The 15,527-nt window shown below is 40.6% G+C and overlaps 1 protein-coding gene across 1 annotated transcript in view; it reads right to left on the reverse strand.

Annotated features, from left to right (window-relative positions):
* The window catches only part of MGAT4D (MGAT4 family member D), a 33,141-nt gene that overhangs the window by 11,919 nt on the left and 5,695 nt on the right, over window positions 1–15,527 (reverse strand). Inside the window, exons 2-8 of the mRNA XM_030450684.1 lie at window positions 11,734–11,895; window positions 10,643–10,647; window positions 10,187–10,316; window positions 8,272–8,405; window positions 6,146–6,192; window positions 3,107–3,220; window positions 1,786–1,861 (exon numbers count right to left, since the gene is read on the reverse strand). Coding sequence (XP_030306544.1) covers window positions 1,786–1,861; window positions 3,107–3,220; window positions 6,146–6,192; window positions 8,272–8,405; window positions 10,187–10,316; window positions 10,643–10,647; window positions 11,734–11,895 — 668 coding nt within the window. The remainder of the gene's footprint in view (window positions 1–1,785; window positions 1,862–3,106; window positions 3,221–6,145; window positions 6,193–8,271; window positions 8,406–10,186; window positions 10,317–10,642; window positions 10,648–11,733; window positions 11,896–15,527) is intronic.

Consider the following 15,527-nt stretch of genomic DNA (forward strand, 5'->3'; position numbering starts at 1 on the left):
CAGCATGCTTAACATTTGCCTTCACAATGGTTTCTGTGCCTCAGTGCTCTGTCACACTCAGGAATTTTTTGTATATTTTAAGAACACTACTCAAGCCATGAAAATACCTCCTTTTTGAGTAAATCTCAAGTTCTTAATTCACAAGTATGTTCATATCAAACTACTTAGATTCCATTTATTATATATTATTTATTATATATTTCTGCTTCTGTGGTCTTTTCTTCTGCCGTTAAGAAGCAAAATACTTCCACATGCCACAGACTCTGAGGCCTGTTCAAGCAGAAGACAACTCAGAAAAACTAAGAACTAAGCAAAAAGTTGTTCTGAGCTTTAGAAAAAAACCCAACTTCTGACATCCATGAGGTACCTGAAATTTTATGGCTCTGCTCATCTATTGAGCAGTAATTTTGGAATCCGTGGTTGTGGTTACCATCTTTATGGAGTGCAAATTAACACAAATCTAGAATCATAGAATCACAGAATTGGCTGGGTTGGAAGGGACCTCAGAGATCATCAAGTCCAACCCTTGATCCACTCCCGCTGCAGTTCCCAGCCCATGGCACTCAGTGCCACATCCAGGCTCTTTTGAAATATCTCCAGACACGGAGAATCCACTACTTCCCTGGGCAGCCCATTCCAAGGTCTGATCACCCTCTCCAGAAAGAAATTCTTTCTCATCTCCAACCTAAACCTCCCCTGGCACAACTTGAGACCCTGCCCTCTTGTCTTGCTGAGAGTTGCCTGGGAAAAGAGTCCAACCCCCCCCTGGCTCCAACCTCCTTTCAGGGAGTTGTAGAGAGTGATGAGGTCTCCCCTGAGCCTCCTCTTCTCCAGCCTCAACACCCCCAGCTCCCTCAGCCCTTCCTCACAGCACTTGTGCTGGATCCCTTCACAGCCTCCTTGCTCTTCTCTGGACCTGCTCCAGCACCTCAATCTCCTTCCTGAGCTGAGGGGCCCAGAACTGGACACAGGACTCAAGCTGTGGCCTCACCAGGGCTGAGCACAGGGGCAGAATCCCTTCCCTGGACCTGCTGGCCACGCTGTTCCTGATCCAGGCCAGGATGCCATTGGCCTTCTTGGCCACCTGGGCACACTGCTGGCTCATGTTCAGCTTCCTGGCAATCCAGACTCCCAGGTCCCTTTCTGCCACTCTGTGCCCAGCCTGGAGCTCCCCATGGGGTTGTTGTGGCCAAAGTGCAGGACCCGGCACTTGGCCGTGTTGAACCTCATCCCGTTGGGATCAGCCCAACTCTCCAGTCTGTCCAGAAGGATGGCAAAACCTAAGCCTGAGTGCATGGGGATCTTCTTAAAGTCCAATACTCTCAATTTTACAGAGAATTTAGGATCTGTCCCCACTTGAAGTGTACCCTTGTCCCAGTGTAACTACATTGGTGTGTTTCCCTATCTGGAAAAGGCCTTTAAGGGATTTTTGGTTCATTGTGATCATAACCCAGACATAGCACCATTATTCTGCCCCGCTCCACCGAGGGAAAAGCACATTAAACTTTGACTTTCTTAATCTTAATCTAAACAGTTTCATGCTTCAACTACCTTGTTAATCAACCTCACAAATTCATCTGACAGAAAGGTACTAAAGAAATAGCACCTGCCTACAAGATGTATGCAAACACAGAAATCTGTGGGTGTTTGTAAAGAGTGCAGGTAAAATACACAGAAAATGACAATAAATGCTGTTTTATTGAGGCCTTTGAAACAAATCACATTTGTCAAAGATAGTTATTAGCACAGATGTATTGCAGCTACTTCATGATAATATGAACATACCTGTAGATAAAATGTTCCCTTTGGCTGGGCATATAGCATTAAAAAGCTATAATCCAAATTCTGTTTTGTTCTCCACCTAAACATAAGCAGCAAATACTGATAAGCTTTCTGGGGGTTGCAAGAGTTATTCCTATAATAAAAGCATTTCTAATCCTCTACAATTCCTTCTCTAAAGTAAAACTCTAAGGTTGAATATTTTCACTCATTGTTAAGTATATAAAAATCCTTTACACATAATCAGTGTAAACATTTGTAAATAATTTGACTTTACTATAGAAGGTAACAGTAACTAAGCAAAAAATTACTTGTATCAATGCAGCCTGAAGCAAAATGTCAAACAAGTACATTCATATCAAACTACTTAGATTCTATTTCTTATATTAATATATTGTGTGTAGAGATAAACACACAATGATTATTTAAAAATCTAAACTTAGGTGCTATTATGGATGAAAAGCAGAGAAGCAGGTTGATAAACCATTTTCAGGCTTATATTTTAACACAGATTTTTCTCTATAAAGTACAGTTGCATTTTACCAGTGGTTGAAGCAGTTTGATAATTGATGCTAAAATACTGGTGATGAACTTATCAGTATTTAATTAACATTAAAATGTATCTTATTCAAGTCTAGTCATATCTGAAACTTATAAGTATGTAAATAAGTATGTTTATGCTCTGAAAGCTCTAAGGTTTATCTATAAATCCAATATACATACATAAATACCCTTGCATGTACAAACCACTCAGCACTGCAGTTCTCTTGCTGCATTTTTGGGGGAGCTTCTGAGAAATTTTATAGTTGAACAAAAGGAAATTTTGCTAAGTCATAACTTCTGTCTGGGTGAATTTGGGGCACATGAATGAATGAATGAAATCATCAGTTAGGGTATGGTATCAACAGTTCTATGGAAAGTCTGTGATCACCAAATATGAGGTCATTAATGAAACTCAGACTAGTTGTTACAGGGTGTCCTTTGTGTCTTCACAGAGCCTCTCCCTTATCTATGACATAAATGATTTTCCTATTTTTTCCTTTATGACAAGATCATCCAGTTACTGCCTCCTGACATTATTGGGTTTAAAACCCAAGGGATGCCTCCACTCAAGGCCCAAAGGAGAAGCCTTGGCTCTCCCCCTGAGGCTGATGTGCAGCATAACTTTTCTCAAGATGCCCTTGTGTAATAACTTTGTTTAAAAGTACACTTGTGTTCCATTAGCTCTGAAGTACAAAAACTTTCTTCAAAAGTCAACATTGCTTGATCTGAACTTTCCATTTAATACTCTCAGCAAAATTTCTTGGGTTTTCCACAGCTATCTTACCTTACTCTGTTCTCTGAATCCCCAAGAGTTTTCTTCAGGTTGGAAAGATCTGGATAATAAGAAGCAGGAGGAGAAATAACCTCTAGGACTCCAGACTGGATTTCTCTGGGGAAGCTGTGAAGAGAAGCTTAGTGAGACCCCATTCCTTAAAAAGACTTTTGAAGGCAATCCCCAGAGGTTGGTCTGCTCCCACATCAGTGGAATTCACAACTCTAGCAAAGAAAATGATGAAGTTGTAAATTAGGAACCAGAAAGGAGTCTTTGGCACCAGGCAGGACAGTAACTCACCAAAGACTCAGAAATCACTGAAGAAAAATGGATCTCAAAAATCCTGCCCCTCTTAAATCCACAGATACTTACCTGTAATCTGGAGCTGGTTGCCAAAATGCAGCAGTAATTCACAACCAAATCCACACTGTCTAGAACTACACACAACTGTTCACCCTTCCATAAGAGCTCCTAGCTTCCTCATGCTTCCTCCAACGCCAAAATAATAATGTCCTGAGTGAGGATTTGTTAGGGAGAGTCTGGGTCTTGTCTCTGGTCCAAGGAGTAAATTTTCCGTTTAAGAAGTAATTGAAAACTGTGTAATCAACTTCCCTCTTTCTCCAGAAAATGTAAAAACCAATGAAGTCTTCACACGTTAATAGGTACAGTATAACTGAAATAAGGAGTTTTCACAGCCGAGTTCCCCATTTCCTATGATTCATGGAAAAAACACTAAAAATTAAGCATATCATGCCAAAAGCATCCTGAGGAAAAAAAATCTTGTCTTATCGTGTAGCACTCACAGAGACTCCACTCTACTTTCAAAGATAATAAAAAATAAATTTAAAAAATATGTAAGAAAATTAAAATTGTCAAAGTGCTTAAGATACTGTACAGATTGTACCTTGGTGGTGCCCAACAGCACTGAGGAAAACTGCTTCTTCTCCACATCCTGGCTGCAGGATTCCCAGCTAAGCCAAACCCTCTGGAGGCAGGAAGCTATTCCTATTATTTAGCTAGCAGGCTCAGCTTGGGGAGCCTCCCGGGGGACACCTGAAGCCTAAATACAGTCTGAGAAACCCTTGAGTGGAGCAGGAGCCTCAGAAGAAAAGGAAAATGGCAGCCTTTCCAGGGGTCTGGTTGAACTTTGTTTATTTTGGGAGGGTGTCCCTCTTTTCCCAAGTAACAAGCAACAGAAGAAACAGATTCAAGTTGTGCCGGGGGGACTAGATTGGATATTAGGAAAAAATTCTTCACCAAAAGGGTTGTTGGACATTGGAACAGGCTGTACAGAGCAATGGTGCAGTCCCAATCCCTGGAGGTGTTTTAAAGATGTGTAGATATCATAGAATCATAGAATTGGCTGGGTTGGAAGGGACCTCAGAGATCATCAAGTCCAACCCTTGATCCACTCCCGCTGCAGTTCCCAGCCCATGGCACTGAGTGCCACATCCAGGCTCTTTTGAAATATCTCCAGACACGGAGAATCCACTACTTCCCTGGGCAGCCCATTCCAATGCCTGATCACCCCCTCCAGAAAGAAATTCTTTCTCATCTCCAACCTAAACCTCCCCTGGCACAACTTGAGACCCTGCCCTCTTGTCTTGTTGAAAGTCGTCTGGCAAAAGAGCCCAACCCCCCCCTGGCTCCAACCTCCTTTCAGGGAGTTGTAGAGAGTGATGAGGTCTCCCCTGAGCCTCCTCTTCTCCAGCCTCAACACCCCCAGCTCCCTCAGCCCTTCCTCACAGGACTTGTGCTCGAGTCCTTTCACCAGCCTGGTTGCTCTTCTCTGGACCTGCTCCAGCACCTCAATCTCCTTCCTGAGCTGAGGGGCCCAGAACTGGACACAGGACTCAAGCTGTGGCCTCACCAGGGCTGAGCACAGGGGCAGAATCCCTTCCCTGGACCTGCTGGCCACACTGTTCCTGATCCAGGCCAGGATGCCATTGGCCTTCTTGGCCACCTGGGCACACTGCTGGCTCATGTTCAGCTTCCTGGCAATCCAGAATGGTGCTGAGGAACACAGTTTAGTGAAGGACTTGGCAGTGTTGGGTTAACAGATGGACTCAACCATCTTAAGGGTATTTTCCAACCACAACTACTCTATAATTCTACTCAGACAACACTGATACAAATTTTGAGAGATCTCTTATCATTTTAAAGGAGAGGGGAAAGGCTGTCAGAGTAACCAATTCACAAATAAACTTGGGCATCTAAGAAACCAGTAACCCCAGTTCTGAGCACAATGCAGATTTCACCCCTTCCTTCATTCCATCAGTGGCACTTCAGGGCCTTTAGCTTCATCTGTTTTGTACCTGTTAGCTGCATTGTGCCATTCCTTGGAAAGCAGCTTTTTAAGACAAAATAAATCTACCAGCAGGTCTCTGGTTTTGCCCCAATATTTTCATTTAGAAGCTGTTCCTCTCAAGCTGCTCTAAGGTTTTTAACATGCCCATGATGCTGTAAATAGCTATGGAAAGAATGACAAGAACAAGCAAAAATACAGTGGGAACCAAGTGCCTATTTGAGAGCTGCTGCATTAATTTGCCAGGACAAGAAATACCCATCATGTAATAGCTTTTAGTTTTACAAATCTAATTCCATTGCTGCTGAAAGTCCTTTGTCTTCATGAAAAAGAGGCAAATGAGGAAAAAAAGGCACCTAGAGAACACAACAGACATCAGAATACATCTTAGGGTTGTGAAGTCAGTGGGGACCTAATCCAGGAGGCCTCAGGTGCCTTGAGCTGCATCAATAATTATCATGGGGAAAAAGAGCTTCAAGTAAATATTTTTCAGAGGCTTAAGCTGAAGCCTTGCTTGATCAGTTAAAACATTTATGAAATAAAGAAAATAAGCTTATGGATTTCCTTTTGTTCTGACTTTCATATAGTAAGCATGTCCCTTTGCCTCACTGCTTAGCAGTTCCATTCCAGTTCCATTCCAGTATGGTAGATTTGTAATTTATTGCTGAAATGCTCTGGGGTTTTTTTTCCATAAAAGCTCAAGATATGATCAGTAGTTGTTGGGTGTTACAGTCTATAGGACTTACCTGGTTTTAACACTTTCTGCAACACTGTTAACATATTCTGCATTCACCTGAAGAAGAGAAGGGGGTTTTCATTTCAGGTCACCTATTTTTGGATTAAGCTACATTCTGTGGGAAGTATTTATATGCAAACACTTCAGTTTTATTCTCTAATTCTTTTAAGTCCAAACAAAATAATATGCTTCAGCAACATTTATACATTGAGGGGGTTTCAAACCAACTGAACTTCCAATGTAATTGAAAGGAGAACTGAACTACCTCCAGCTATGGTTTCTGCATTTAGTTTTTTTTTCACCATGGCTGTGGGAGGCCAAGCCATTTGCTGCATAAATTGTTTTACAGATTTCAGTTATGTCAGGAAAGCCCAGCCAAATAATCCTCAGCAAAAAGACCTCTTTCAGGTTAATCATCCAAAGACCACAAAGGAGGACTGAGGCTGTTAAGGAAAGCCACCTAAGCAAAATTAAGGCTACTAATACTTAAAATTTTTATTGTTTTTTCACAATATAAAAAACTTTACAGCTCTTAGTCTGGAAATTTTCAGGACATACTCACTCATTGCTGCTGTTTCATAAAAGTAACCATTCTAGTGTGCAAAACACAACTGTTAACTATGCTTAAAAATGGTAAGTTTTACAGATGTGATTCCCAGAACAACTCCTGTCTTAGCAGTCCAGATTCTTTTAAAAGCTACCAAAAAATCCTTATATATATTTAATTTTTAACACATAAAAGCTGTGTAATATGCTAAGTAAAAACCTGTGGTAAGAAAAACAGACCAACAACTGTACAGCTCACTTTTAATCAATAAGGTATCCTGGCTGTACCTGTAGTGCAAACATTTAACTTGACCTTGTAAAACTTGCTGGGAAAAAGGAGGGTGTGAGCTCATGATCAGTGAACACACCTGACCTTCCCTCATAATTAAATTTTCTTATCACTTCTAACACCATCATCACCCTGCTCTTATTTACTGCCTGGCTGGAAAATGAAGGATGCAAGATTGTGTCTCTGGGGGTGGGAGAAAGGGGTCAGACTGATTCTGACAATAGCAGTTTAATCCTAAATGGGATGAAATTGTCTATTATAACAATTAAGGATGCAGTTTGTTTAAAAAGGGCCACATTAGGACTGGGAAACTCTACTATTCAGAAGTTAACCCTTAGAAACTGAGAGTGCTCTCTGGAGCAAAAGTTCATCATTGCCAGGGCTCTGGGAAACAGCAACTCTAAAATAAATTTGGATCCCAAAAATGATGCTGAAGAGGAACTACAGAAATGTAAGTAAAAGTGGCCCTACCTATTTATCATTGTGATTTACACAGAAAAGTGGAAGTCATGATCTAACTCATGCTCTAACTTGGTAAAGTGAATCACGTTCTCTCTGACAATATTACAGTTGCAGATGCTGCTCTAAGTGGTGACTGAACTAAAAGGCAAACTTGAACTGTTATACTATTAAATTTAATGTTTGTTTATGGGAAAACTAAGAAATAGGAAAAATATATAGAAGTCTGAAAAACTGCAGGTTTTTTACCTGCAAATAACCATCACTAGCTAATTCCCTTTTGTAGTTTTTTTCGAATGTGTCATTTTGGAATGAGAAAAACCCCATTTACCCCTTGTATTTTACCTTGAACACTGCTTACTCTACTAAACATGGAACCATTCAAGTGTCTGAATAGTTTTATTTTCACAAGAAATGCCAATATACACGTCGAAGGCAAAGCCCCAGGACATCAAGGTACTTTGCAAGATTTATAATATCAAAGCATTAAAAAAAAAAAAGGAACTGTTCTGTCGAGGAATTACATTTCATTCTTGAAGAACACTTTACTTTCAGGTGTAAGTGATGAGTTCAAATGGCTTCATCTGAAAAGCTGACTACAACAATGATGTTTGTAAATGTAATAGGTTTTTTTACCCCGTGATCACCAGAGCTATACAGGGTTTTATTCCATATACAAACACCAAGGAACCAATTGCTCACTAAATCCACCAAGCCTGAAGAAATCCCTCCCAAAGGCCTAGCTAAGGGTGTTTTGCAGCTTCTCCTGTGCTGTTACAATAAGACACAAATCTCCACATTGCTTTTCTATAGACAGTCTGCACCCTGCCATGCAAACTCACCTCTGCTACAAAGATGATTATTAAGCAGCTGTTCTTCTGTTCTTCAGACAGTTCATACAGAAGGGACTGCAGTGTGTTAATCAGGTAATCCTCTTTTTTCCTTTTCACAGTAGGAATACCCATCACCAGTGACACTACAAAGAAAGAAGTCCATGAGCCACAGAATTTTAAGCCAGGAAAAGGGAAGGTGAAATCCCTTTCATAAGTAAATCAAGCAAAATTTTAAGCTTTATTTGATGTGATCATGAGACTTGATGACTGTTAATATTCCTATAGCTCTGTGACAGCACTTGCTTCCCTACCTGGAAGGAGAGAGACCTCCAGCTAAGCTGAGGTTAGAGACATCTGTGTCTGTGTTAGAAGGACCAGCTCTGCACTGCGCAGACTGCCAACATCTGAGACCTCAGAGATATTAGTTTCAAAAGTGGGCATTGCAACATCAGTGCTACCTCTTGGAATGGAGCTGGAGGTCTGAGCAGTGTTAAACCAGCCCTGAGCACATTGCTACAGGAGGCAAGTGCTCTGTGTCTCAGAAAAGAATAAAAAAAATAAAAATCAACATCTCAGAAATCTTTCTGAGCAGTTTAAAACACATGAGTTCATGGCTTTGATGAAACTAATAATAAGAAGAAAGGAATATAGACATTAAGATGAAAGAACTAAAATTGTCTCTGGCAAAGACTCCACTTTTTGTGCTCTATCACATCACCAGGACTCCTCTTTCTCACTAGTGAGGGCAATATTACTGAAGTCAGTGACATAACATGGCTCAGGAAACCTGTAGACTTGGTAGCCCTTGCAGAAGATTCCTATTCACCCAAACTTGATGAGGCTGGCAAAACAGCACAATTTTGGAAGGAAAGGAATAGGTGTAGTTAGAGAATTGCCTCAGACTTGGGCATTTATGTCAACTTAAAAATGCCAAAGTTCCCATGTTCCTGCCCAGCACATAACCTGCCAATAGTACTGGGGTTTTGTTTGGTTTTTACACGCTGAAGGTCAATCTGTACTTTGCTAAAGTGTGGTCTTGCTATTGTGATTTTCATGTACAAATAAATGAAAACGAAACAATGCAGTCTTCTTTTATTAGTTAATATTTTTCTTCCTTTCTTTTCTTTCTTGCTTGGGAATCTACCTGGTTTTCTGAGGCTTGGGGGTTTTTTTTGGAAAAGAATTTACCTGACTACCTGTGTGCTTTTGCATCCTCCCACTGATCTGTGGGCTCACACATCTCACTCCAGCAGAACCACTGTCACAGGCAGGGCCAAGTAATGTTTTTATTTTAGAAGTGCTACCAATGTTTCTTTATAGAAAATCACCCCAGAGAAAAGTCAAAATTCCATCAAAATACAAATCTCAGAAAAATAGTTGACTAGTTCCTCGTTCACTTATCTCTTGCAGTGCTCTTTTAACTTATCACATGGCAATTAGGAGATGATGCAACTTAATTATTTGTATTATAGTTCACTGGAATTCATGATAATTTGTGCAGGTGTCATCTGATTTCTCATGTGGGTGAAAAGGTGAATACCCTTCAAATTATCACATCACCTTGTCATTTGCTAACCTTAGCAAATTATAGATTCCCCATGGCTACCCAATTTTTTACTAATTTTGTGGGGGGAAGAAGTGTCAGCTGAGGCATCTTTGTCCCATGAATAAGAAAAAAAAATATTGCTTTTCAGTTATGATTGTTTTTGTTGATCTTTGAAAAGGTTTATCAGAATACTATGGGGGACACCTGAAACTGGGATGAGAGTGGTAAAAGTGCCCTTGCCATCCCCATCAACATTTATTCAGCTTGACAATACTAGAGAGTTAGGGAGAAAACCCCCTCTGAGATTTAAGTTTGCTTTATTGGGAGAACTGAAGATAAAGCATAAAAATAGAAGATATAAGCCAAACTATTTCTTACCTCCAGTTCTCTGTTGCCCAAAAATAACATTTGGGAAAATGGCATCTTCATATTCTCGAAGGTGAGGTAGATAGTAGTAAATGTTTGTAAGGTGGATGGGGAGTCTTCTGGTGAGGTTTAATTCTTTCCACTTTGTGTCACCTTAAAGGAAAACCAAGGCCAAGGATAGAATCATAGAATTGGCTGGGTTGGAAGGGACCTCAGAGATCACCAAGTCCAACCCTTGATCCACTCCCGCTGCAGTTCCCAGCCCATGGCACTGAGTGCCACATCCAGGCTCTTTTGAAATATCTCCAGACACAGAGAATCCACTACTTCCCTGGGCAGCCCATTCCAATGCCTGATCACCCTCTCCATAAAGAAATTCTTTCTAATATCCAACCTAAACCTCCCCTGGCACAACTTGAGACCCTGCCCTCTTGTCTTGCTGAGAGTTGCCTGGGAAAAGAGCCCAACCCCCCCTGGCTCCAACCTCCTTTCAGGGAGTTGGAGAGAGTGATGAGGTCTCCCCTGAGCCTCCTCTTCTCCAGCCTCAACACCCCCAGCTCCATCAGCCCTTCCTCACAGCACTTGTGCTGGATCCCTTCACAGCCTCCTTGCTCTTCTCTGGACCTGCTCCAGCACCTCAATCTCCTTCCTGAGCTGAGGGGCCCAGAACTGGACACAGAACTCAAGCTGTGGCCTCACCAGTGCTGAGCACAGGGGCAGAAGCAATAAAAAGGCAAGAGTGAGGCATTTTGTTTCAACTCTTTTCCTCAAATGAATACCAGCAGTTTACCACACCCAAGGTCATGCAAACAGAGCTCCTCAGAAGTTATTATATAAAATATATATTACCCTCCTGTGGCAATAAACTGGGAATTGTCCTATAAAAACCTCCAACCCAGGCAACAAACTTCCCTGGGCCTAAACATCTACACCACTGACCCATCTCTAAACACAATAAGTTGTTACTTTAAAAGCAGCAGGAAAAAAGTTGGGGTTTTTTTTTGCACAGTCAACAAGCAACTTCTTAAATTAAAATGAACACAGATTCTCACTTTCTTAATTACTTAACCAAACATAAAAGCTTTCCCCAAAATGTAACACGTGGTCGGTTTTGTTTTACCACTATTCAAGAAAAAAAAACAAACCTGTGGTAGTTAAGAGAAAAAAAGGGAATATTTTGTTTTCTTTACTAGTTTAAAATAAAGATGGAATATCTATGGAGGTGTAAAAGGTGGTGAAAATATCATCTGCACTGCTCTGTGGCTGGCAGGAAGGGAGGGACAAGCACTGTAAGAAACTCAATTAGAAAGAAAGTCAGGGACAGCTTTGTCACTATGACACCACTGCAGTCTATAGTGTACCTTTTTTTCTCTCATTTGTTTTCTTGCAGGTTGAACTTATTTAAAGAGTGGCACATATTAATTCCCCACCCTTTTTTTCACTAAAAATTTCAAGTTCCTGCTAATACAATCAAATAGATTATTTTTATCCATGATAAGGAAACACGAGCACACAAAACATTGAAAAATTAACACAGCTCTTTTTTTATGCATACAAACCTGTATCATTTCTTGTAAAGTTCATCCTTTTTGCAACTACATGTTTAAGTTCATCCAGGACATGGCTCAGTTCATGTGATCTTTTTTTATTTTCCTTTTCAGCATCCAGTAGTCTTTGCTGAAGTTCCAGAAACTGGCTTTGGAATGTGTCTGAGTCATTTCCTGCAATAAAGATATAATTTCTTTTCAAAGAGGTGAACTATGTGATGGAACAAAGAGAATTTAAGAATAGGTGACAGTCCAGTAGAAAACATGACCAGAACTACATCAATACTAATAAAAGAAGTTTATTCACAGAACAAAGATGTCTGGGAGAGTAGAGTGCAGGGAGCACAACTGGGTAAGGGTTTGAAATTGAAAAAAGAACAAGACTATGACACTTATGATAAGGAAAAAGCCAGTAAAAGACTGAGAGTTACAGGGGAAGGTACAGTAAAGCAAACAACATTTTTCACTAAGTGACAATCTTGGTGGCCCTTGTCACACTGAAGAGTGTAACTACAGAATCATAGAATCATAGAATTGGCTGGGTTGGAAGGGACCTCAGAGATCACCAAGTCCAACCCTTGAACCACCGTTGCGGTTGCTAGACCATGGCACTGAGTGCCACATCCAGGCTCTTTTTAAATATCTCCAGACACGGAGAATCCACTACTTCCCTGGGCAGCCCATTCCAATGTCTGATCACCCTCTCTGTAAAGAAATTCTTTGTAATCTCCAACCTAAACCTCCCCTGGCACAACTTAAGACCCTGCCCTCTTGTCTTGTTGAAAGTCATCTGGCAAAAGAGACAATGGCTTGGCTTTTGTATAACACACACTATTAAAATTGAAATACAGATATTAAGCAGTCTTCATCTGAGAGTTAACAAGTGCCTGGGGTATATTAAGAACTATTAGTAAAGGTGGTTATTTGAATTCTTGGCTAACATTTAATTCTGTAACAACTGTGCTCTGGATTGAAGGATACCTTCATAATGTCTTTGATATTTTGGATATTTGATATACTGTACAGCCACATTGATATTAGGAACACTGTGCTCTCAGTCATTTAAGACACCTTGGCTGTTCTGCACAGTGTTCTTGGATAATCTTAATGTAATGTTTACAGAAGATCCACTTTGCTACAAAGCTGTACTGTCAGAACTTCCCTTACCACAAATGATATACAAGGCTCTTACCTCTCAGTACTTCCATTGCCCCATTGCTATGTGGATAAAAATTATGAGGATTTACTAAAACTCATATAAATGCAACACTTCAGTAAAGTCACTCACTTTGCAATGGGAAGTCAAGAAAGTTGAGGGCACTTCTACTTCATTTAAAAACGTTTTACAATACTGTTTTTTTAATTATTCAGGGGTTTAATTAATGCTGTTAGACACTCCTCCCGCTCTATCTGTGGACTCTGCTGAGTCCCACTCGTGACAAAACTCACTTTCTAGGTGTGAGGTTCCAGTCAGGCTTTGCCTCAAATGATAATTGGCAACTGGAAGGAAAAACCTCCCCTAACAAGGAGCATACAATGGGAATGGGGGAGAAACGTTGCCAGGAATCCTGCATAGGACTGGCCCACCACCCCGGGAAGAATTGTTGGGATGCTGTGGAATCTTCATGGGGTGATACTCTTTATCTTTCTATCTCTCTCCCTCTGTTACAGGTGGGTAAGTTATGGATTTGTCTTGAGCAGCAGACATTAAACATACCATGGTCTTAGCAGAAAACAATTCTAAATAAAGCATCAATGTAAACACAATAGAGATTTGCCATCCAGTTCCTGAGGTTCTGGATGGCAGAATCAGAGGTATAAACTAAAGATCCAACACCAGATGTACATTTTGCTTTACATGCCACTTGGCTTTAAAAGGAGCAAGATAGCATCAAGTGCCAAGAAAAAGGGGAGGTTTAACCTACAGCAACATTTCATCTGCTCTTGGGAAAATGCAGACACTAAAAATCAAGCCCACAATCTTAGGATAAATACACCTTATCAGACGATGCAACTTCCTGCTTCTGAAAAGGAATTAATTATTTTGTAATGCAAGTCTTTTGTAATTAAATGCTGGAAAGTGTTGTTCCATTGCCATTTCCAGTGGTGTAACAGCACAAGATTTGCTAAACTGAACTAAAGTACCCCTAGCTATATCATATGAAGTATCTGTAAATAAATGACAGATGAATAAGAACATTGCAGTCCTCAGGTTTAGCTCCAGCCTTGCAGTCAGCTCCCCAGCATCAGTGGGACTCAAAACTACTGGTGTCACTGGTGTCACCACTGGGCTGGCATTTTGGCAAGCACCAAATAATTGTAGTTTTATTTGCTGACATCTGAGCCTACCAAAATCTCACAGACAGCTCAGGCAAATCAAGGGTGAATCCTCAGCTATCACTGAGTATTCCCAAAGCAGCTGGCATTTGTAATGCCAGGGAAACCACATTTTTGACTCTTTCAGAATTATAATTCAGTTTGGAGAACAAGACCTTTAGTAATTGTTCATCCAATTTGATTTCAACAGATGAGGAAGCAAGGGGCTGACAGAAGGAATTTAGTATTCACTCACCCTTAGTGAAGAAAGAGTTTATTTTATATATATATATAGTTCAGCACACAACATGGAATCTTCTAAGCATTATTAGAGCCCATGTAAATGAGCAGTATTAAGTATTAGTAAACCTTTGGCAACAAATATATGTTTGCAAAGCTGTACTGAACTTTATGTATAGTGCTGTGCAATAAGGTAGTATTCATTACTGATTGCATTTAAAACCATTTAAAGTATTGCCACCTTAGAATTACAGTAGCATAATCAAGTAAACAAATCAATAATAAAAAATCAAATATCTATCAAACCAATCTATCAATATCAATCAAATAATCAAATAGGTAAATCTATAATTTTCTGTACTGGAAACAGCAACTGTTTCGAAACCACGCTGACCTCTAAAGCAAACACTCATTCAGAAAGTGGTTATTTCTCTTAGCTCCATGCAGACAGACTTCCTATTATCATAAATACTTCCAGTATTCCTAACAATTGATTTCTGGTAATATCTAAAAGCTGTGGAAAAATAACCTCTACTTCCTCCTAAGCCACAAGTAACAGGAAAACTGAGAGTGGCAGAAAGGAGAGAGGGAAACACCCCGCAGTCACGCAGTGACACCTGTTTCTATTTCTTGATAAGAAGCCACACAGTTTATGGCAGCTGCTATCTAGACACTTTATTTTCTAAACTGAACTTTGGTTAACACTCTCCTTAAAAGAAGAGAAAAAAACCTGCAAAAGATCTTAAACTCCCCCCCAGTTGAAGCCAGTGCTCAGGTTAATGAAGCACATCAAAGCACTGAGGCATGCACTGCACTGAGCTGTGCTGGTTTCTTATCTTCCTGTAACTGCTCTAAAATGGGGCTTTCTAAATCTTGTTACACGCTTGGCAAGCTCAGGTGCTGCTCTCCCAGAGTAAGGAGGGAAGAAAAATCCCCAGAACAATGGCACTTAGTTCAGAACAGCCAGTTCTTCCACAAACACTTCAATAACGTGCTGAAGTCTCTGGGTATTTAAGGAACTTTCCAGGTAAGGAGGGCGTCCTGAATCTGCTTCACCTGCCTTAGTTATATCCACCTATCATGCTTATGTTGGAGAGAACTGGGGTGGCTTTGAAAATTGAGCTTCAAGTATAGTACTTGAGTCCTGTGTCCAGTTCTGGGCCCCTCAGTTCAGGAAGGAGATTGAGGTCCTGGAGCAGGTCCAGAGAAGAGCAAGGAGGCTGTGAAGGGATCCAGCACAAGTCCTGTGA

This window comes from Calypte anna, chromosome 4B (genome assembly GCF_003957555.1).
Source record: "Calypte anna isolate BGI_N300 chromosome 4B, bCalAnn1_v1.p, whole genome shotgun sequence".
NCBI classification, from domain to species: Eukaryota; Metazoa; Chordata; class Aves; order Apodiformes; family Trochilidae; genus Calypte; species Calypte anna.